The sequence below is a fragment of the Schistocerca piceifrons genome, chromosome 2 (genome assembly GCF_021461385.2).
Source record: "Schistocerca piceifrons isolate TAMUIC-IGC-003096 chromosome 2, iqSchPice1.1, whole genome shotgun sequence".
NCBI lineage: Eukaryota > Metazoa > Arthropoda > Insecta > Orthoptera > Acrididae > Schistocerca > Schistocerca piceifrons.
The window spans coordinates 122,515,635-122,541,321 of NC_060139.1; the positions used below are offsets into that span (position 1 = coordinate 122,515,635).

General features: G+C 39.8%; 1 protein-coding gene across 1 annotated transcript in view; it reads left to right on the forward strand.

Annotated features, from left to right (window-relative positions):
* The first annotated feature begins 17,914 nt into the window (after positions 1-17,914).
* LOC124778006 overlaps positions 17,915-25,687 on the forward strand; it is a 60,193-nt gene continuing 52,420 nt past the window's right edge. Inside the window, exon 1 of the mRNA XM_047253580.1 lies at positions 17,915-18,189. Coding sequence (XP_047109536.1) covers positions 17,929-18,189 — 261 coding nt within the window. The 5' untranslated portion in view covers positions 17,915-17,928. The remainder of the gene's footprint in view (positions 18,190-25,687) is intronic.

Genomic DNA, 25,687 nt, shown 5'->3' on the forward strand with positions numbered 1-25,687 from the left:
CTGTAGCAGCACATTTCGAAAGCTTCTATTCTCTTCTTGTCCAAACTATTTATCATCCATGTTGCACTTCCGTACATGGTTACACTCCATACAAATACTTCCAGAAACGACTTCCTGCTACTTAAATCTATACTCGATGTTAACAATTTTCTCTTCTTCAGAAATGCTTTCCTTGCCATTGCCAGTCTAAATTTTATATCCTCTCTACTTCGACCATCATCGGTTATTTTGCTCCTCAAATATCAAAACTCTTTTACTACTATAAGTGTCTCATTCCTAATCTAATTTCCTCAGCATCACCCAAGTTAACTCGACAACATTCCATTATCCTCGTTTTGCTTTTGTTGATGTTCATCTTATATCCTCCTTTCAAGACACTGGCCATTCCAGTCAACTGCTCTTCCAAGTCTTTTGCTGTCTCTGACAGAATTGCAGTGTCATTGGCGAACCTTAAAGTTTTTATTTCTTCTCCATGGATTTTAATACCTACTCCGAATTTTTCTTTTGTTTCCTTAATTGCTTGCTCAATATACAGATTGAATAACATCGGGGAGAGGCTACAACAATGTTTCAACCCCCTTCCCAACCACTGCTTCCCTTTCATGTCCCTCGACTCTTATAACTGCCATCTGGTTTCTGTACAAATTGTAAATAGCTTTTCGCTCCCTGTACTTGACCCCCACCACCATCAGAATTTGAAAGAGAGTATTCCAGTCAACATTGTCAAAAGCTCTCTCCAAGTCTACAAATGCTAGAAACACAGGTTTGCCTTTTCTTAATCTAGCTTTTAAGATAAGTCGTAGGGTCAGTATTGCCTCAAGTGTTCCAATATTTCTAAGGGATCCAAACTGATCTTCCCCGAGGTCGTCTTCTACCAATTTTTCCATTCATCTGAAAATATTCGCGTTAGTATTTTACAGCCGTGACTTATTAAACTGATAGTTCGGTACTTTTCACATCATATTTCTAAGGAATCCAAACTGATCTTCGACGAGGTCGGCTTCTACCAGTTTTTCCATTCGTCTGTAAAGAATTCGCGTTAGTATTTTGCAGCTGTGACTTATTAAACTGATAGTTCAGTAATTTTCACATCTGTCAACACCTGCTTTCTTTAGGATTGGAATTATTATATTCTTTTTGAAGTCTGAGGGTATTTCGCCTGCCCCATACATCTTGCTCACCAGATGGTAGAGTTTTGTCAGAACTGGCTCTCCAAAGGCCGACAGTAGTTCCAATAGAATGTTGTCTACTCCCACGGCTTTGTTTCGACTCAGGTCTTTCAGTGCTCTGTCAAACTCTTCACGCAGTATCTTATCTCCCATTTCATCTTCATCTACATCCTCTTCCATTTCCATAATATTGTCCTCAAGTACATCGCCCTTGTATATACCCTCTATATACTCCTTCCACCTTTCTGCTTTCCCTTTTTTGCTTAGAACTGGGTTTCCATCTGAGCTTTTGATATTCATACAAGTGGCTCTCTTTTCTCCAAAGGTCTCTTAAATTTTCCTGTAAGCAGCATCTATCTTATCCATAGTGAGATAAGCCTCTATATCCTTACATTTGTCCTTTAGCCATCCCTGCTTAGCCATTATGCACTTCCTGCCGATCTCATTTTTGAGAAGTTTGTATTCCTTTTTGCCTGCTTCATTTACTGCATTTTTATATTTTCTCCTTTCATCAGTTAAATTCAATATTTCTTCTGTCACCCAAGGATTTCTACTAGCCCTCGTCTTTTTACCTACTTGATCCTCTGCTGCCTTCACTACTTCATCCCTCAAAGCTACCCATTCTTCTTCTACTGTATTTCTTTCCCCCATTCCTGTCTATTGTTCCCTTATGCTCTCCCTGAAACTCTCTACAACCTCTGGTTCTTTCAGTTTATCCTGGTCCCACCTACTTTAATTCCCACCTTTTTGCAGTGTCTTCAGTTTCAATCTACAGTTCATAACCAATAGATTGTGGTCAGAGTCCACATCTGCCCCTGGAAATGTCTTACAATTTATAACCTGGTTTCTAAATCTGTGTCTTACCATTATATAATCTATCTGAAACCTGTCAGTATCTCCAGGCTTCTTCCATGTATAGAACCTTCTTTTATGATTCTTGAACCAAGTGTTAGCTATGATTAAGTTATGCTCTGTGCAAAATTCTATAAGGCGGCTTCCTCTTTCATTTCTTCCCCCCAATCCATATTCACCTACTATGTTTCCTTCTCTTCCTTTTCCTACTGTCGAATTCCAGTCACCCACGACTATTAAATTTTCTTCTCCCTTCACTATCTGAATAATTTCTTTTATATCATCATACATTTCTTTAATTTTTTCGTCATCTGCAGAGCTAGTAAGCATATTAACTTGTACTACTGTAGTAGACATGGGCTTTGTATCTATCTTAGCCACAATAATGCGTTCACTATGTTGTTTGTAGTAGCTTACTCACACTCCTGATTTTTTATTTATTATTAAACCTACTCCTGCATTACCCCTATTTGATTTTGTATTTATAACCCTGTATTCACCTGACCAAAAGTCTTGTTCCTCCTGCCACCAAACTTCTCACTATATCGAACTTTAACCTATCCATTTCCCTTTCTAAATTTTCTCAATATGATAATGTTTGGGAATTAGAGCCCCTCAATATGAGAGAGTGAAATGGAACAATTGAAATTAAAAAGAGAAACAATTCGTCCAATCCATGTATAGTTGCACAGTAATGTATAACCAGGGAGACTTAATTTAACTTCCATAAGCGCAATGGGTTGCTTTTTTTCAACATATTACAGTGTCCTTTGATGTTGTATAATTTTTATGAAGTGATGCTAGACCACTTAATCACATTATAACCTACAAAAGGTAGTTGCAATATATGCTTTGTTTGATAGTGGCTTGTTATAAGATGTTTTAGTGAATGTTATTTATCAGATTATAGTGCCTGAAAAAAGGTCACATATTTTATTTAACATTGTTTTTTACGAGTTTTTTATATCAGTTATTAGAAATAATGATATATTCATATAAATATTATTATTCTTTATTAACAATAAATAATTTTGTTTCACGGAAAATAATATTATGATCAGTGATAATTCATTTAAAAAAATTAAATTAAAATTTAGTCATATTTATAACTCCATTTTGAAGGAATTTTTGTAATTAGTTATTACTCTTTAAATTATTATTTATTCACTATATGATATCATCAATTATTAATTAAAAATTAAAATTCGAGATTTGTATATTAATTTATTTATCAAACATAATTTATATACTTGAAATATATATGACCTTCAAAACCAATCATTAATGCACTCAATTTTAACAATTTATAACCAAGTAATAAATAAATAATTATTAATTATTTTTGTCATCGATTTTTTTATTGACAATTGAAAGTTAATTTTTAGGCATTTCATTTTAACAGCCATTAAGACATTATCAGTATTACATTTTTAATGTTACAAGTGTTTTACATATTTTCACAGAATTGAAACAAAAAATATTTTTTTATTTGTGTTTAATTTATTACTTATATACGATAATTCAAATAAAATAAATAACACAAATTATAATAAATATAATTCAATCCCACAATAAGAGGTTTTATGTATTATGAATCTTACTATGCTCCTATAGCAGCATCTGATTGACTGTTATAAAATACATCACACTATCAAGTTGAGGGATTTTAGAATATAATATTGAGGGGTTGTACATATCGAGGGTTACCATATTGAGGGGTCCAACTGTAATATAAATTGTTCCATAATGTGACTATTAGAGATTACATAATAAAGTGGTCATTAACTACTTCTCATTTCCCACTTACAATTCTTCATAGTACATCCTTGACTAAATAGAGAACAATGAAAAGTTCCAAGCCATCCAGTTCTTTTCTGCAACATACACAGTTGATTAAAAATCACAATGGAAAACAAATGTTCTTTAGGTTTTGCATCTACAGTTGTTTGTCAGAAGAAAAGTAGTAGCAGCGAAAAGCTTGATTTAATAGATATGTCAAGGCTGAATCAAGCTGCTACTGAATTACTGAAGCTAAGAAGCACCTGCGAAAATATTGAGAGTGTTTGTTCTTGTCACAAAACGCTCTATTTGGGAACATTTGAAGACAGACAAAGAATTTGCTGTGACCCTTTTAAGAAGCATGGTAAAAAGACTGCTAAGAAATCTTTGAAACCTATTTCTTTAACCATGGCAAGGAAATATAAAACCCTTTGACTTATCCCAGGTACTAAGCTGTGCATAACATACTGTAAGGATATTTTATCTCCTATGGGGGATACCCTTCCAGTGATGGATGAATGTGAAGCTGATGATCAAGATCAAGAATATATACCAGATCCATCTACAGCTCTTCAAAAACTTAATGAAAGTTTTGAATTAATTGAAATTTCAGCATTTAAGGTTACCAAGAGAGCACAAGACAGGCGTCCAAAATACATTCGATCCAAGTAATGTCGGTTAGCTTTAAAATTCCAGCAAACAGCATCAGAAGTGCTACATGTTCCAGTGAAACTGGCAGTGCTGATTGTACAGACTATAATATTTTAATGCAAAAACTTAAAGAGAAATTCAGCAGAAGTTCTGTTAAAGATAAACTAAAAATACTTACCTTAGCATCTGCTTCATGGAGTAAAGAAAAAATCCAAGTGTTTTTTAACACTACCGCATACATGGTAAAGGAATCGAGGTTATTGCTAAAAGAAGATGGTATTTTGTCAAAAGGGAGTTATAAAGTGGGAAACAGAATAGGTAAGGATGTGGAAAAACGCTTCCAGAATTTTTACTGTGGAGATGATATAAGTCGCATTTGTGCTAATAAAAAAGACTGTCTGTCTGCCCCTTTAAAAATGGCAAAAGAGTGTATAAGACAAAAAGACTAATTTTACATAATCTGAAAGATGTATACTTAGTTTACAGAGAAACATACCCTGAAGATAAAATTGGTTTTACTAAATTTTGTGAACTTAAGCCAAAAGGATGTGTTACTGTAAACAGTCGTGGAATGCATAACATATGTATATGCATGTATCACCAAAACATAGAATTGTTAATGCATGCTGCACATGTGAAAGAACCGTACACTGAACTTCTACAGAAACTTGTTTGCAATCTGGTAAATGAGGAGTGCATGCTGCACCACTGTTCTTGGTGTCCTGATGAGTATGAACTGCCCAATTTTTTAATGGAGCTGGAGTTCTTACAAGATTGTGCAAATGTTGTATTCAAACAACAGACGCAAACTAATCGACCTACACTGTAGACATTAATGAAGAAGACTGATGAATTTGTTGAGTATCTCATGCAAAAACTTCAAAACTTAACACAACATCATTATGTATCAAAATCTCAGAGTCACTACTTCAAATCAAGTAAAGAAACCCTCTCTGATACTACATGCATCATCACAGTGGATTTTGCAAAGAACTATTCCTGTTTGCTTCAGGATACTGCACAAGGATTTCACTGGCAGAACATTCAAGTCACCATTCATTCTCTTGTGGTGTACTTTAAAACAGATGATTGCATTAATTCAATGCCATTGTGTTGTATAAGTGACTGTTTGCAGCATGATATAAACACATTCTATGTTTTCCAGAAAACTGCTCTCACTTATGTATTGGAACAATTACCACACATCCAGCATGTTATGTACTTCAGTGATGGCAGTTCTGCACAATATAAAAACTTTAAGAACTTTTTTAATTTGTGCCATCACAAGCAAGATCATGGAGTAACTGCAGAATGGATTTTTTTTGCCACTAGTCATGGCAAAAATGCATGTGATGGAGCTGGTGGTACTATTAAACGTTTAGCAACAAGAGCAAGTTTACAGCGTCCATATGACAGTCACATTTTAAGTCCAAAATATCTGTTTACATTTGCCAAAACTCATGTTCCAGGAACAGAAACCTTTTATGTTACAACAGAGGAGATAACAAATTTCACAAACATGTTACAAAAACGATATGAGACTGGTTCTACCATTCCCAGGACAAGAGTGAACCATTTTTTGAAACCACTGAATGAAAACAAGTCGCTGATAAGGCGTGTTTCATCATTTACTAAATTCATTCAAGTTCCTCTTGGAATTCAAAACACTGTCTCTAACACAAATATAGGAGAAACGTTTGTCACAGCTATCTACAATAACCAATGGTGGATTGGAAAGTTTCTAGAGATAAGTGAAGAACACAGAGATGTAAAACTCAAGTTCATGAGTCCAAGTGGCCCTTCCTCAAGTTATTCATGGCCACTTCACACTGGTGTTTGCTGTGGATACCTTAAGAAAACATTTTAATGACTTTGCCTGCTCCTACTGCAAGCACAAGTACTGGTCGTTTATCTATTTTTGAATTCGACATAATATTGCCCATTGAAAATTTGTTCGAAAGAAAGAATGCTTTTTAGAATTTTATGAATGTGTTTTATCAGAACTAATCATCATTTGGGACCACTAGGTAAGAGTGACAAAATGAAATGTGTATATTATTATTTATGTTCTTTCTGTTTTAAACGATGAAACAGAACAAACACCCTTCTGATTTTTTTAATGTTGAAATGTATGACAATAGGAATTTTTTGAGACAAAATTTAACATGCTGAAGCTTGTGATTTGGAGAAAAAAATTCATGAAGTTTGTTAAAAATTTTGAAAAACGGCTTTAATTACAGATCTACCCATATTTATATGCACAGTTGCAGCATTTTTATAGTTTAGTGATATAGTTGGTCGTTTTATCTTTCTAATGACACCAAATTGAATAAAATTGATTTATGAATAAGGGTGTTACAGTAGTTAAAAACTTTCAACCTACCTTTGATACTGACGCCAGATGGAGAAAATGCTAGACATTTCAAAATGGCCCCCTGACTGCAGTTTTGATCTAAAAAAATCTGAAAAAATTACTTTATTGCTTTCTATTTATGAACTTTCTTACACCAAATTTTCGCAGATATCTGTGGTATTCTTTATTTTGGTTGGTTTTAAATGAAATGAGCCTCAACCCAATTTACAAAGCGCTATGGGTAGTTACATCTTTGATTTTGAATTTTGGGTGATTTTAAATGGGGCTACAGGATCTGGATGAGGCATGTATCGCTATGGAGAGGAGTGGTACAGAGGAAGCATGCTTTGCAACAAGTGTCTACCCTCAGTGTGGGTAATTAATGTTGTGTACGACTTGGTACGAAATGGTAAGGAGATATAGGCAACAGAGTGGTGTGCTGTCATCAGAGGAAAACTGGACAGGAGCAAAAATGATTAGCAAACAAGTTAACATAGTAAATAGAAAGTTATTTAACTTCTGTTTCTCGAAGCATTCTTTTATGTCGCCTCGTTGTCTCTGTAGTGCTGTACAATGAGAAGCAAGGAGAGGATGTTGTTTGGTGGCCAGTATGCACTTTCTGTAACACAAACTGCATGCATGGATTAAATTGTTCTTTATTCATAACAATGGAAAGTTAACTTAACTCAAAATATTTGTTGTTGTACAAGCCCTTCTATATAGTCTGCATTAGCCTCATTGCTGGTGTAGCACAGAGTCCGCTATGTGCACATTTATGGTTGCTATGTGGTGCCTGTCTCTGTGTGTGGTGGAGCTAACTGCTACTGCGATTTCCGCCGGGCTGTGACTGATGACACTGGAACTTACTCGGTGTGATGGACTGCGACAGACGCCCTCCGGTCCTTGGCAGCGGTCGTAAATACGCTAGCACACAGTCGAAGATCCATTACAAGTAATGCAGCAAGAGATAGAGACCAGCTCATCAAATAACAACAAGGTTGACACCCTCTGAACTAAGTAAAAATGATGGGGTCGGAGCCACAAGTAGGCAGTGTCCACCTAGCATCACACATAGAAGTGATTCCGATTACGAGTGAGCTGTGAGGCTGCCATCAGCTATGCTGTATTGCGATGGCAAGGGACGCTCACAGCACGGAGCCGTTGGGGAGTGGGCAAACACCATCTGGTTTGCCAGATCCTCCACGACCTCTATTGGTGTCTGAAGGAAACTTGTAATTCCATTGCCAACTTTGATGCCCGTGGCGTGATATCGATTTGTGATATGAGAGTTAGTCTTTTCTGGGAGGGAGTTGTAGGTAGCATATGCAGTTTACTGAGAATTGCGTCATTTTCCAAAGGGAGGCTGTTTGAAGGAAACAGTACTAATTATCTCAATGGTTCATTAGTTCATGGTTTAATAGAACATCTACAAAAACAAGACATCTTTGATCTTTCGTTATTTTAGAAATTTTTTCATTGTAAAGTTTAGTTAGGGGTTAATATTGACAATGGTGTCCGCCTGCTTAGGTGGGTGGTAATGTGCTCACATCCTGTACAGATGGCCTGGGTTCGATGCCTGGCCAGGTCAGAGATAATCCTTGCTCATGGACTGGACATCGTGTTGTCCTCATCATCATTTCATCCTCATCACCGGCGCGCAAGTCGCCTAATGTGGCGTCGACTGAAATAATACTTGCACTTGGCGGCCGAACTTCCCTAGATGTGGCGTCCTGGCCAACGATGCCATACACTCATTTCCATTGACAATGGTGTGGTGGGAGAAGGTTTGGTATCTAATACCTGACTGCACCCAAAGCTTGTGGTCTCAGAAAGATCGGCAACAATTGCTGTAGAGAGTCTGTAACAAGTCCGATTTATGTATCCCGCTCGATCGGGATCTGATAGCAGCCCAAACAGATATTAATTAATGTGACCGTGTACCTAATGGGGCTGGCAATCGGATTTGACTGCTACGGAGTTGTTACATTCCATTTTGTCCTTCTCAAATGCTGTAATAATGAAACGTCCGGTGACAAGAAGAAACGCCAACACAGCTTCACTAATCAAGGACCTATATTCGTCTCAAAAACACAAAGAGAAGGAGACAGCCACTGCCTTCATCATACATATTTAATAACGGCTAATCTCAGCACAGGCTTCCTCGCTATTCATTATCGTCACACGCAAATTCAATCACTGCAATCCAAATGATGCCGGCGCGGTAGACGCGAAACCACAAATATCGGCACAGAAATATCACTGATTACTCTCGTAATCGTACTTCTTCACTTTCCCGTATTATTCTAACACAAAGGGGTTAAACCGCGGCGATGGCCACTCCCTTTGTCGGTAAAGCCTTGCATTGCAGCAACAGGCCTCCACACCGCTCGGCCCGCAACCTGGGAACTGACTCAACTCTACGCTCGCTCTCGCAACACGACACTATCGATTGTTTGCCCTATCGACCTGTGCCGAGTGCAAACTTATAGTAAGGGCCTACGGACCCCTTACATCCCTGCCCTCGAAAACTTCTTTGGAGTCACAGGCGTAAAAGAATCGGCAAGGGAATTAAACATTGCTACATTTGAACAAAACACACAGTGTAAATAATTAATGAAATTACAATTCACCAAAAAATCCCTCGACTCCGGTAGTGGGCTGCCTCCACAATAATTTCTACAAAAGGTTATTACATCTCATAAACATGGCATTGTCCAATTTACAATATTTTTTTTTTATCAAGCAGCAATAATCCTCTATAGTCCATATTAAATGTAACACTCAACATACAATCAAAAATTATTACGTGAACATATGACATATGAACTATTATACTACAGATTAGTTGTTACAGGTTTTTACACCCATTCTCAGGTAATCGTCGATATGAAATATGAAGTTCTAGTTACAATACATCAAAAAATACAATGCAAATAAACATTCCCCTTTTTCAAATGTCCGTTTAACAACTAAATGCTCTAAACATAACCTACCCAACTACATCAAGGAGCTTGAACACTCTCATTTCAGACATTCGCCCTAATTGAGTTCCCCTTTCTCATCTGGGTTATCCCTGTTCTCGTGTGAGTAGTACCTTTCTATGTTTTCCACATGTTCCTTACCATGCACTCTCTTTGTTCGTGCATATTCCAACTCCACAGTGTTAGGATGACCAATTTTTATAATCCTGTATGGTCCCTTATAAACGTGGTTGAATTTATGTATTTCAGAGTTTATTTTTTTTTATTTTGCATGAACCTTTACTAGTACCAAGTCTCCCACTCGGTAAGTTATCGGTTTCACTAGCTTGTCGTGTCTTTCCTGTCTTTCCCGAGCCTTCTCCTTCATACTTAATTCCACTAGCTCCAATTTCCTTTCCCAGGTCAATGAACTTCCTGGCGGGTAGACTAGCAACTCACGAAAAATACTGTCGGGTTCTTGATTGAGCAATACATCACATGGTGCAAACCCTGTAGAATCATGTGGGAGGTGATTCCTGACCCTCTCAAATTCTTCCAGATATTCTTTCCATGAACCATGCTTCCTATGACAGTATGTTCGGCATAAACGGCTCAATTCCTTCATTGTTCGTTCTGCTGGGTTAGAAGCTGGCCTATACCTAGAAATGGCAATTTGCTCTATTCTGTGCTCATTTAGCATCTCTTTCCACTCCTTTGACCTAAATTGTGACCCATTATCACTCAAAATTCGCTTAGGAATACACACCTTTTGAAAATAGTCTTTTTCAAATGGTTAATGATGGCTCTACTAGTGGCTTTCTTCAATGGGTAAAATTTTATGTATTTGGAAACCAGTTCTTCCACTACTAAGATTTGTGTGTAATTCCCTCGTGAGGCAGGAAGTAGCCCAAAGAGATCCACTGCAACTATGTCCTTAATTGCTGTTGGTACAATTGGATGCATATATCCTTTGTGCTGTACTGTAGTCGTTTTAGATTTTTGACTGGTGTCACATGCACTCAGTATCTTACGTATACACCTTCCCATGTTGTTGAACGCACAATCTAACTTCAACTTTTCCAGACACTTCTTCGGTCCATAATGCGCATTACTATAGTGCGTATACCAAATTAATTTTTCTACCACATGCTCAGGCACACCGAGTTTCCAGTTCTCCTCACTCTCCTTGTTTCTTTTATAAAGTATCCCATTATGAATATAATAAAATGTGCGAATTCTTTCCTCTCCTGCACACCTGTATTTGTTTTTAATTGTCTTTAATTTCTCGTCCTCGTTCTGTTCCCTATGCACATTGTTTAGGAACTTCCTTATGCATTCTTCATACTGTACTCCCCTCATCAGGTTAATTCTAACTCCTTCTCCTTCTGGCCTGTCCACCAACATTCCTCTCGAGTCAGCTGGTAATCTTGACAAAGCATCAGGTATTACATGTGTTGCTCCTGGTTCATAAATTATCTCAAAGTCATAGTCCTGTAATGCCAGGGCCCATCACGTTAGTCTGCTATGCCTCAACTTGCTTGTGGTCAGAAATGTAAGGGCCTTATGGTCAGTCACTACTTTCACATCCCTCCCGGCCAAATAATACCGGATACGCTTAAACCCCCACACAATTGCCAATGCCTCCCTTTCAGTAATCGAATATTTCCTTTCCCAAGCATTTAAACTTCTGCTACCGAACGCTATTGTTCTTACACACTCACCATTTCCGCTCCTCTCCATTTGGTACAAATGTATTCCTAGTCCATAGTCAGAGCTGTCTGCTCCTAAATAAAAATCCTTGGAAAAATCCAGGTGGTACAATATGTCTGCACTATATAGTGCTTCCTTGATATTCTCAAACTCGGTTTGGCACTCTGCACTCCAATGCCACAGCATCTTCGCCTTGGTCAATTCCCTCATACTCAGGGCATTAAGTACAGATCCTTTGACAAATTTTCTATAAAACTCACAAACCCCAAAAAATGCTCGCAACTGTTTCTTACTATGGGGGGACGGAAAATTTTTAATAGCCTCCATTTTACTAGGATCAGGATAGATACCCTCCTCGGATATTATATGGCCCAGGAATTTTATCTTTGATTTGCCAAATTCCGACTTGTCCAGGTTTACAGTTACCCCTGCGGTTTCAAAAGCTGCCAAGATTGCATCCAATCTATTCAAATGTTCTTCCCATGATTCGCTTGCTATCAAGAGGTCATCCACATAGACGGTGACCTTTTTAAGTAACTCCTCGCCTAGTATCTTATCCATCGCTCTTATGAATTCAGACACTGACACATTAAGCCCAAATGGCAACACTCTAAATTGATAGCACCTTCCATAAGTAAATGCTCTATACTGGCGGGACTCTGTGGCCAATGGTATTTGCCAGTAACCAGCAGTTAAGTCGATACTACTAAGCACCTTTGCTCCTCGGAATTTTTGAATCAGTTCTTCTATAGTCTCAGGTTTGTCCCGCTCCGGCTCGATGATTTTGTTCACTGTTCGTGCATCCAGAACTATCCTCACCTTTCCATCCTTCTTATCAACAACAAATAGGGGGTTGTTATATTGACTGTTGGCCTTTTCTATAACACCAAGGTCCATCATCCTCTGTATCTCTTCATCTACTGCTCTTCGTTTCGCCTGGGGAATGGAATACTGTTTTATATTGAACGGTTTATGGTTCTTTATCTTTAGCTTACACTCCACCCCTTTCATGACACCTGGTCGTTGAGAAAATACCTTATGATGCCTGTATAACACTGTGGCTAATTTCCTCTTAATCTCCCCATCTAGGTGTGTCATATCCTCCAACTTTTTTCTGATCTTATCCTCTTTACGTCCATTCTCTTGTGCTAATCCCTCAAGGTATATCAACACTTCTTCTTCTAGTTCCTCTTCCCCGTATCCCATGGTGGGTTCCTCTTCATGACACAAATTTATCCTTCTGAATTCCTCCTATTCTTCGATTGCACACCCCTCAGCAAACTTTAATCTCTTCTCTTCTCCCTTTCTTCCTTTGACCTTGATAGTACCTTCATCAAAACTCACTACTGCATCAACTTCATTCAACCAATCTATCCCTAAAATAATTGATGTGTTCAATCCAGCCACCACCAAAAATGTTGCTTCGTATTCTTCTCCCTCTATCTCGAAGGTAATCAACACTTGTTCTTTAATAGGTTTACTCCTTGCACCTAACGCATTCACAATTCTTACTCCACTCACCGGGAAACTAGGCAAGCTAATATTTGCTTTTAGTATCTGTTCATATAACCTTTTGGATACTGCACATGCTTCACTTCCTGTATCGACTAATGCCTCGATATTCAGTCCATATAGCTTGATCCCTATCATGGGTAGCATGGGTTCTTTGGGAATCCTACTTCTTTCCTCCAGTAGATCTTCTCTCAGATCTCCACCATTGTCGTGTCTTAGTAGGTTTACTCTGGTCCTTGTAGCTCTCACTCCTGACTGGACCTCATCTGGAGTGTCATTCAGTTTTCCGGTCTCTCCACCTCTTCTATATGCACTGTGTCATTCATCGCCTATCCCATCCTCTCTCATGATCTCTTGGTTCTTCACTCCTTCTCCAATCATTTCTCCATTGCCGTTCACCACCATGGTTCCTGTACCTATGGCCACCACCTCTTCCTCTATAATTAGACGAATTACCAAAATGATTCCTTGGGTCATTACTTTCCCCTCGGTTTTGATCATTAGCTTGATTGTGTTCCTGTGATCGAACAGATTCCAATTGTTCCAGTATTTCCATCAAGGCCTCCCTATCTTTAATTAGGCTCCCGGATACAGTTTCTTGCATTCTCCGGCTCATTCTTCTTTTTATCGCTGATATCATTACGTCATCACTCAGGGGTTGTTCCAAGGTCTCGTTCAATTCCCACAAATGTTCGGCAAACTCTCTCAACGTTCCTCTCCATGTACTAAGTGACTTGTGGTGGAGTAGGTCATCAATTGCTGCACATTGATGACTTTTGGACCAGTATTTCTTCAAGAATTCCTCTTCAAACTGATCATAACTAGTAGTCCCTTCCTTCTTCCTGACTCCCCAAGTGAAGGCCTCACCTTCCATTGCAACCCTCTGGTTATCCTCTTCTCGTTGCACGGCTATAGCATTTCTCAGATTGACAGCCAATTGGTTTTGCCTATCTCCTATCCCCTTAACCGCATCATTGCATTGTTTCTGCATCTGTGTCACCTCGGCGATTCCACGATCGCAATTTGTTTCCACTTCGGCTTTAGTTTCTTCAACATCGTCTTCTACCTTTTTTGTTAACTTTCCTTCTATCTTCTCCACGTCTCCCTTGACTTGGTCTCCGCTCTTCTGTAGTTTCCTCTCTCCCTCAGCGATGTTCATCTTCAGTCGTTCTGGTAACTCCTGCATTTCCTTCTTCAGAATACATTCCATCTTCATTCGCGATGTTTTGATCTCTTGTGCTATAGTTTCTTGTAAATTTTCCTTTAATGATTTGTAGAATATTTCTTCCTCTTCTCTAAATTCTTGTAAACCCTTCTCTAATGATGCCTTGGTCTCCTTTATCAAGTCTACCAACATCAACCACTTATCTGCATGCTCTGAAACTGCCTTATTTCTCGTCGTTTGTCCCGGTGTCTCGGGATTACTAGTTGAATGTGCTATTGGGCTATCTAATGACACTCCATAATCACTGATTCCCGAATCATCTCTGTCTTCCTGTCCTATCCCTTTCCTTTCAACTACTGCCTCACAAACCTGCTTATCTTCAGTAGACAAGTTTGGTTTATTTTTAATGCACAGGCAAGTAATATAAAATAACCTGTAGTAACCCAAAACACTCCTAATTACCATGAAACTAATCGAACAGTACCTGCAGTATCTTCAGTTAATCCCAAAATTGACACAAAACGTGTGAATACTGAACATAACGACTCTCAAAACCTAATAATTTCAAATATCAATATTCACATACATAGTTTATGTAAAATGTTTTAAATAAGATAAATCACACCACTCATAAAATCTATTAATGTAAAATCCCCAAAAACAATGAGCATATCTGTATAATCACCATTTAGACTGCGCAACATGCATCAATAAGTATGCTATATTTCAGAGTATGTTTCACAAACTTTTCGGAAATTACTGTAATTGGGCACTTTTCCTAACGCGAAACTCAGTTTACAAACGTTTATTTACCGCGAAGACTGCACACTGCAATTTAATGTTATGTCAACCAGTCGTCTTCACTCACCAACTGACGTTACCACGAGTCGCGATGTTTTGACGTTTGAAGTGGGCGTGGCGCTGTACTGCCGCCGGAGCCGCGTGAAGATCTGTGGCTTGTCGTCGTAGTTCTCCGTCGGCCGCTACGTGACACTGAAGGTGGGCATAGTTTGTAGTTTGGCTGCTAGATGCTGGGTTGGCGCTCGGTGTCTCGAAGTCGCGCTGAAGACCGTCGGTGTAGTGCGTCTATGCTTGACCCACTCCTTGCACAGGTAGTCGGGATGACGTGTGAAATCACCTCGCGGATCGAAGCTCTTTGGCGCAGCTGCTACACGGGTCTGCGTGACGTCACTCAATAATTGCGTCGCCACAATAAATTGTCGTCCGCATAACAGTGTATGGGTCCACTTGAAGCTGTCCGATTTTCACTATTCAAAAAGCAATTTCGGTCACAATATTACCACTAAACACTTCTTTATATCTTTTGTGACGAATTCTTAGTTCGTTTTGCTATAGTAATGTTCACACGTGTCTTTCTTTAGTGTTCACTTTTCACAGTTTTTCACGCGGATTTACGCATTTGCACATTATAACACAGTTTATCGACACTATTATTCTTATCTAATATGGCAAGAAAAAACAGTTTAGTCACAATCGTAAGATGCTATTACTTCGTATTGTTCAAAAATGCACTGATTCTTGTCGCGATTTTAAAGTTTATGCTCTGTCGCGATCCAACATTGAAAAATATTTTCTCGCGTTAAGCAAGATAAAATTACCTATTGTTCTTTACGATTCGTCCGAAAATTGCACTTGTCCTTTCACAGTAAGTCAAGGGTGTAACAAGTCCGATTTATGTATCCCGCTCGATTGGGATCTGATAGCAGCCCAAACAGATATTAATTAATGTGACCATGTATCTAATGGGGCTGGCAATCGGATTTGACTGCTACGGAGTTGTTACATTCCATTTTGTCCTTCTCAAATGCTGTAATAATGAAATGTCTGGTGACAAGAAGAAATGCCAACACAGCTTCACTAATCAAGGACCTATATTCGTCTCAAAAACACAAAGAGAAGGAGACAGCCACTGCCTTCGTCATACATATTTAATAACGGCTAATCTCAGCACAGGCTTCCTCGCTACTCATTATCGTCACACGCAAATTCAATCTCTGCAATCCAACATTGCAATCCAAATGATGCCGGCGCGGTAGACGCGGAACCACAAATATCGGCACAGAAATATCACTGATTACTCTCGTAATTGTACTTCTTCACTTTCCCGTATTATTCTAACACAAAGGGGTTAAACCGCGGCGATGGCCACTCCCTTTGTCGGTAAAGCCTTGCATTGCAGCAACAGGCCTCCACACCGCTCGGCCCGCAACCTGGGAACTGACTCAACTCTACACTCGCTCTCGCAACACGACACTATCGATTGTTTGCCCTATCGACCTGTGCCGAGTGCAAACTTATAGTAAGGGCCTACGGACCCCGTACAAGTCCAAGTTCCGGCTGCGTGGAGTTAGCCGAGCGGTCTAGGGTGCTGCAGTCACGGACCGTGCGGCTGGTCCCGACGGAGGTTCGAGTCCTCCCTCGGGCATGGGCATGTGTGTTTGTCCTTAGGATAATTTACGTTAAGTAGTGTATAAGCTTAGGGGCTGTTGACCTTAGCAGTTAAGTCCCTGTGGTGTGTGTACTGTAAGACCTTCAGTACACACACCATCAGATTATTTGACTTGTCGCTCTAACGAAGTAGGCGAGTGTCAGCGATACGTCTCGTGGTCTTATCGTGGCGTGTTTTTCTTCTGCTGTTAGGTCAGATGATAGAAATGCTACTTGCACGCTTAGAGTAGCAGATTGATGGTGACCAACTTTAAACAGAACTTGAATAATTTTCATACCCATTTATTAAAATAATAAGCATGAAAATTACTTAACTTGGTTCTGGATGCTATTTACAATTGACAATCTGAAGTTCCTTTGGTATTGGTACGTTAATCTTATTCTCACATATATCTCTGATCTTGACAAGACTGTCTATACATTTATCTTCATCGCTATGTACAAGAATACGGTAATCTTATTAGGCGCAGACTGAAACTTGACTATAGACTGGTACAAACAAATGCAGACTGACTAATCAGAGGTCTGTACACTCGTTATAATACCTTGAGCGATCATGTATCACTGCGAGAGTGTGATCCGTGAGGAGAAAAGGTTCTACATTAGCAGCAATCCCATTGGCTGTGTTACATATTAATACGCGGATCGGCGGAAGCAGAATTTGGTCCGTCTCTGTGGCAGCGCCATCTCGTAGTGCGGAGACGGACGAGCGCTGCACCTGCGCTGTTGTGCTTAGTGGGGCGCGCTCTACTGGGAAAGTTGTGTACGCGCTGACTATGCGAACTATGTACACGACAGTCCCGTAAGATTTCACACACATTTAATAATAATAATTTTTTCCCAAGTTGCACACAAACAAAGCCTTAAATAACTATTTTTCACTGTCGGAATGCAACTGGCCTGCCTGTTAACGCGAAACGCGTGCAGAGGTCGCCGTCTCCGCCTCCGCCGTGCGCGCGCTCCCCGTCTCCGCCTCCGCCGTGCGCACGGGCGCGGTCCCCGTCTCCGCCCCCGTGCCGCCCGCCTCCGTGTCCCCCGGCGCCGTGCGCTCCGGCGCCGTGCCCGGCGTTCGAGATGCTCGAGGGGGAGCCGGAGGATCTGCGCGGGCTGCTGATGTCCGGGGAGTCGGACGTGGAGGCGGCTGCGCGCGCGGCGCTGCGCGCCCAGTGGGCGGCCTCGCTCGCGGCCCACCCGGACACGCCGGACGAGCAGCTGCGGCGCGTGGGCGAGCGGAGGCGCGCGGCGACGGAGCAGCGATGGCTGGAGCAGGTCGAGAGGGTCGAGGCGGCCGCCGAATACCGCAAGAGGATGATGGAGGTCCAGCGGGAGATGCAGATCCGCGAGTTCCAGGAGAAGCGCGAGGAGTACAACATGACGCTGGAGGCCGTCGAGGAGATGCTGATGGAGGAGCGTGACATGATGCTCCGGGCGCAGATGGACAACCTGCTGGCGAGGGCCAGGGCGGAGATCACGAACGAGGCGCAGTGGCACGCCGCCGTCGGCATCGCAGACGCGTGGCGGCGCAGCAGGCTTGAGGCCTACCAGCCGTACGCCGCTGCCGAAGCCAGGGTGAGTCTCGCCTCTTCGCTAACACTTACAAAAACTTCTACAGTGAGGAATGTACGACGTATTGAAATGTTCCTTTCGTCTGTACTCGGATAACGTCGGTGGACGACGTACAGACAGTTGAACTGGTTCATTTTCTCTGAGACCGAGCGAGATAACACAGTGGTTATTTATTTATTCCCAAATTATAGACCTGTTACCTGATGTTTTTAAAATAGGTCGCACATCTTACAATTTTCGTTTTTCATTTATTTGCAGTTTTTTTTTGTTTCTTTTACATATCTAGAACATTTAGAAAGAATAATGCTTTTCGAAATAGCAATAATTTACAGTTGATATATACAGGCTGTTACAAAAAGGTACGGCCAAACTTTCAGGAAACATTCCTCACACACAAATAAAGAAAAGATGTTACGTGGACATGTGTCCAGAAACGCTTAATTTTCATGTTAGAGCTCATTTTAGCTTCGTCAGTATGTACTGTACTTCCTCGATTAACCGCCAGTTGGCCCAATTGAAGGAAGGTAATGTTGACTTCGGTGCTTGTGTTGACAGCGACTCATTGCTCTACAGTACTAGCATCAAGCACATCAGTACGACCGAGAGAGGTGGCGCAGTGGTTAGAAAAAATGGTTCAAATGGCTCTGAGCACTATGCGACTTAACTTCTGAGGTCATCAGTCGCCTAGAACTTAGAACTAATTAAACCTAACTAACCTAAGGACATCACACACATCCATGCCCGAGGCAGGATTCGAACCTGCGACCGTAGCGGTCACGCGGTTCCAGACTGAAGCGCCTTTAACCGCACGGCCACACCGGCCGGCCGCGCAGTGGTTTGACACTGGACTCGCATTCGGGAGGACGACGGTTCAATCCCGCGTCCGGCCATCCTGATTTAGGTTTTCCGTGATTTCCCTAAATCGCTCCAGGCAAATGCCGGGATGGTTCCTTTCAAAGGGCACGGCCGACTTCCTTCCCCGTCCTTCCCTAATCCGATGAGACCGATGACTTTGCTGTCTGGTCTCCTTCCCCCAACCAACCAACCAACCATCAGTACGTAGCATCAACAGATTAGTATTCATCACGAACGTGGTTTTGCAGTCAGTGCAATGTTTACAAATGCGGAGTTGGCAGATGCCCATTTGATGTATGTATTAGCAAGGGGCAATAGCCGTGGCGCGGTACATTTGTATCGAGACAGATTTCCAGAACGAAGGTGTCGCGACAGGAAGACGTTCGAAGCAATTGATCCACGTCTTAGGGAGCACGGAACATTCCATCGTATGACTCGCGTCTGGGGAAGACCTAGAACGACGAGGACACCTGCTATGGACGAGGCAATTCTTCGTGCAGTTGACGATAACCCTAATGTCAGCGTCAGAGAAGTTGCTGCTGTACAAGGTAACGTTGAACACGTCACTGTATGGAGAGTGCTACGGGAGAACCAGTTGTTTCCGTACCACGTACAGCGTGTGCAGGCACTATCAGCAGCTGATTGGCCTCCATGGGTACACTTCTGCGAATGGTTCATCCAACAATGTGTCAATCCTCATTTCAGTGCAAATGTTCTCTTTACAGGTGAGGCTTCATTCCAACGTCATCAAATTGCAAATTTTCACAATCAACATGTGTGGGCTCACGAGAATCCGCACGCAATTGTGCAATCACGTCATCAGCACAGATTTTCTGTGAATGTTTGGGCGGGCATTGTTGGTGATGTCTTGATTATGCCCCATGTTCTTCCACCTACGCTCAATGGAGCACGTTATCATAATTTCACACGGGATACTCTACCTGTGCTGCTAGAACATGTGCCTTTACAGGTACGACACAACATGTGGTTCATGCACGATGGAGCTCGTGCACATTTCACTTGAAGTGTTCATACGCTTCTCAACAACAGATTCGGTGACCGATTGATTGCTAAAGGCGGACCAATTCCATGGCCTCCACGCTCTCCTGACCTCAACCCTCTTGACTTTCATTTATAAGCTCTTGTCTACGCAACCCCTGTACCAAATGTAGAGACTCTTCGTGCTCGTATTGTGGACGGCTGTGATACAATACGCCATTCTCCAGGGCTACATCAGCGCATCAGGGATTCCATGCGACGGAGGGTGGATGCATGTATCCTCGCTAACGGAGGACATTTTCAACATTTCCTGTAACAAAGTGTTTGAAGTCACGCTGGCACATTCTGTTGCTGTGTGTTTCCATTCTATGATTAATGTGATTTGAAGAGAAGTAATAAAATGAGCTCTAACGCGGAAAGTAAGCGTTTCCGGACACATGACCACGTAACATATTTTCTTTCTTTGTGTGTGAGGAATGTTTCCTGAAAGTTTGGCCGTACCTTTTTGTAACACCCTACACACACACACACACACACACACACACACACATACACACACACACACACACACACATATATATATATATATATATATATATATATATATATATATATATAGTGGGTGGTCAAAAAGTCAGTATAAATTTGAAAACCTAATAAACCACGTGATAATGTAGATAGAGTGGTAAAAATTGACACACATGCTTGGAATGAAATGGGATTTTATTAGAACAAAAAAAAAAAAAAACACCCCATATTGCTAGACGGTTCAAAATGGCTCTGAGCACTAAGGGACTTAACATCTGTGGTCATCAGTCCCCTAGAACTTAGAACTACTTAAACCTAACTAACCTAAGGACATCACACACATCCATGCCCGAGGCAGGATTCGAACCTGCGACCGTAGCAGTCTATTGCTAGATGCGTGAAAGATTCTTGCACATGTCGTTTGGTGATGATCGTGTGCTCAGCTGCTACTTTCGTCATGCTTGGTCTCCCAGGTCCCCAGACCTCAGTCCGTGCGATTATTGGCTTTGGGGTTACCTGAACTCACAAGTGAATGGTGATCGACCGACATCTCTAGGGATGATGAAAGACAACATCTGACGCCAATGCCTCACCATAACTCTGGACATGCTTTACGTTCACGACATTATTCCTCGACTGCAGCTATTGTTGAGGAATGATGGTGGACATATTGAGCATTTCCTGTAAAGAACATCATCTTTGCTTTGTCTCACTTTGTTACGCTAATTATTGCTATTCTGATCAGATGAAGCGCCATCTGTTGGACATTTTTTGAACGTTTGTATTTTTTTGGTTCTAATAAAACCCTATGTCATTCCAAACATGTGTGTCAATTTGTACGTCTCTATCTACATTATTCCGTGATTTGTTCAGTTTTCAAATTTATACTGACTTTTTGATCACCCAGTATATACTAAGAAGTGTATAAAAAGATGATAGGATAGGGGAGAGACTTGTTAGTACCTTTGTCGCTTGTGACTGACGGTGAATACCTCAGTATGGTTTCTTTCAGCTGTTGACAGCCAGTCACACACATATAGAATCACACACACACACACACACACACACACACACAAATTGTTATTAGTAGAGAAAGAGTATTACTAATCCTGTTTATTACTAGTCCTATGTATTAACTTTACGTGCCCATCCTCATTCTGCATTGCATGATTTCTCTGCTAGATCACCAGCTCCTTATGCTTATTTACTGTCACATCTCGTCTTCCTCCTCCTGTTATTCCTCATTGTGACTGTTTTCGCTGCCCAACCTCTGGAGCTTGTTGTTACGTTCCACATAGGCATGTTGTAACCTCCCCACAATAAAATAATATGAATAATATTCACATTCAGTGTAACCTCCCAACAGAAAAATTCCGAAACCTCCCAACAGTAAAATGTAATTACTTATATAATTCACATTCAGCGTAACCTTCCAACAGATACACTCCAAAACCTACCAACAGTAAAATCTCGTAACCTACCAATAATAAAATGTGACTAATCTCTCAATAAAAAATTGTCACTCACTTATAACCTTTCAATAATGACTGTGAATTTAAACTGGTGAATTTTGGACGTCAGCAGCGCTGCGTCATGGCCCTGAAAGATCATTCTGAATAAATTGAAAATTCTTTCCTCAATAAGGTCGCCGGATAACGCATATATATCTGCTCCTATAAGAAATTATTCTGGCACAGTCGAGTGCAATGCTGGCCTATAGATTTGTCATCTAAAAAAGAAACAACTGATTTTTCTTTTCAATAATCGAGATGACCAAGGATTGGAGAAATTAGTGAATTCTTTAAATTGAAATGAATGATTGTCAAAAGTTACCTTTTTATGAGAAAGATTATTATTAAGAGATTTTTTTAAACGTTTACATGGGACTTGATTTAACAATACTACATATGCGCGAGGCTGCTTTTACCTTATACTACAATGCTCAGGCACCGCCATCGCTCCCTCGACCAGTCCAGCCAACTCCACACACACGACTGAAAGCTACTACGACTACAACTAACACACAGTTCCTACTGCAGTTAACACTGCTCTTTGGTCTGAGATTCTCTTATAGCTTACATATCGCAGGCAGTGCGTGAGCAATCCATCGAAATTACATCTGCTCGAGAGCGATAGTGAGAATTTCCTCAATCATGGACCTCTTACATAACCCTCCACTGGGGGGCAAAAATTTGGCAGTGATTGTGAGTCAATTGGACTTGCCATAAGCAACAAATTTTTCTATAATCTATTTAGTTTACTAAGTCTACAGTCACAGAGTATATACATTATTGATAAGTGCAGAACATATTAAGAAATGAAATAGAGTGCACACGCACTGAGTACAGAATATATTAAGAGATGAAATAGAGGGCACACACACGGAGTACAGAATATATTAAGAAATGAAATAGAGTGCACACGCACTGAGTACAGAACATATTAAGAAATGACAAAATGATTGTGCAATGAGTACAAAATATATTAACAAATGACATAAAGTGCACATGCACTGTGTAAGTCTTTAGCATTTTTACATGAACTGATCACATTAACAAATGAAATGAAGTGCACAAGCACTGTATAAGTCTTCAGCACTTTTTTACAAGAACTGAATACATTAACAAATGAAATAAAGTCCACACACACTGTAAAAGTCTTTAGCATTTTACAAGAACTGGATACATTAATAAAGGAAATAAAGTGCACACGCACTATAAAAATCTTTAGCATATTTAGGACAACTGATCATATTAACAAATGAAATGAAGTGAACACGCACTGTAAAAGTCTATCATTTTTACGAGAACTAGGAAAGGAGTGGGAAGGATAGCATCATGATTGTAGCACAGTAGGTTGCATGTAGCTGCCCTGCAAGTCCATATCTTTCTACAGAAGCACAACACCAAGTGAGACAATCTGAAGTTCTCTTCCCTGAAGTATTTATCAGCGTAGCCAAGACACTGAAATATTGCACTAATATTGTGTGTTGTCACTTTGGTAGTACATTAGGTACACCAAACAGTAGGACCATAATAACATCTCCATCGTTCAAGGTGGTGGACAGCTTCATATGTCAACACCACATTCTTGTAGAATCCATTCTCTTACATCACCGTAGAATTAGTGCAAAAACCAAATATAGTGCTCCATGATCATGAGGACAAACGGATATTACAGTAATTGCTGGTAATTAGGTCAGAAGGTGAAGGACACATTAAGTCTTATGCTAGTCATCATTCAGAATTGCACTAGTGTATCAACCAATTTGAGTAATTATTGGCACTCATTGGCTAGTTACTAAGCATTTATATACTATGTATGGAGCATTACAGAACATTATTCATGAGTCATTTCAATACAGTAATTATGGGCATGGCATTTATGCAGAAGTCATCTTATTCCAGTAATCATTGGCATCATAAGTCATCTCATTACAGTAATTATTGGCACTCATTGGCCAGTTACAAAGCATTTTTATGCATTATTCAGAAGTCATCATTCAAAATGAGATAATTATTGGCATAGTATTTATGCATAAGTCATCTAATTACAGTAATTATTGGTATAGCATTTATAGAGTATTACAAAACATCATTCATAACTCATCTCATTACAGTAACTATTACAGAACATTATTCATAAGTCATCTAATTACAGCAATTATTGGCATCATAAGCCTTCTCATTACAGTAATTATTGGCACTCATTGGCCAGTTACAAAGCATTTTTACACATTATTCAGAAGTCATCATTCAAAACAAGAGTTATTGCATGTAGCATCAAGCTGCTAGTGTTTATATAAGATACCATGTAAGTGACAAAAGATATATTTAAAATGTAAGATATTGTAACTATTACTCAAGGTCTGTAGTCCAATAAACATAGATATAATGGATTCAATACATCAGAGAAATTTGCATTATATTTAGGACTAGAAATATATCTTAAACTGGTAGCATTATTTAGTTGTATACCGGTAATAGTTGGGGCTGGTAATAATTTTTTTTTGCTAGCAATGCATTGCGTTGGGATCGATAATTAATTGCTAGCCCTAGCAATTAATATTTGCTTTTGACTTATTGCTGGAAATAAGGACTAATAACGTCATTCATCATGAGTCAGCTGTAGCAAGGTTATGAAACAAAGACAGTATATGTGATCACATTCATAAATGATAGACACAACTGGGTAAAACAAGCGCAAGTACTAGAACAGATTTAATAATTAAGTGCTTATAGCATATTAGTATCATGAAAAGCTTCTCCTGGAAAATATACAAAGTGGATTATTGAGCTGAAAGAAAAAATGTATATTATGCTGAAAAGCAGTAAGCTTCGAATTAACAGGTAATGAAACGTGTACTTAATATGTGTGTACTCTAGCTGTCTTTCCCAAAAAAGTCAGTCATTATACTGTGCGACATAAGACATACTGTCAAAAAGAACTGCAACAAATACTTAAATAACTACACAGTATCTCTTAATTAATAGAAAATATATAAACTTCATCATTATCATCATCTGCAAAGAAAAACTTCATTATTCATATTACCATATTCTTCATATAAATATTCATCATCATTTATTATCATCTGCAAAAAACAGACGCTTCATTATCCATATTCATATTACCATTTACTTCATACAACTATTCATTATCATTCATTACTTCATCTAGTATAGAGTTTCTGACTTCTAGCATATTTCATCACTAAAACTAACATGTGTAGATCTATCTGACAGCTTGCTCAATCGCCTCATACTCTGAAAGAAAAATAATTACTTAAGACTGCTATCATACGATGTGTATAGTATATTCTTGTTAATGCTTGTTAATTCTGATCCATTTACTCTTCATGACAAGTTATTGCATTTTCTTTCGCTCATTCCGAAGGTGAAATTCCCATTTCATAGTAAACCACTATCATAAAGCAAAAATGTTAAAACCAACTGGTGTTTGTTACATCTTAAAGATTTCATAGTGCATACAAAGAAAATTTCTACTTTCGATAGGAAAACAATCACACATACACAAAGAAAATGGAAAATGTGCACGGTATGATGTCTAACGACAAGAAAAGCGACCTGCTAACCTTACCTTGCCGGGCACTTGCCAC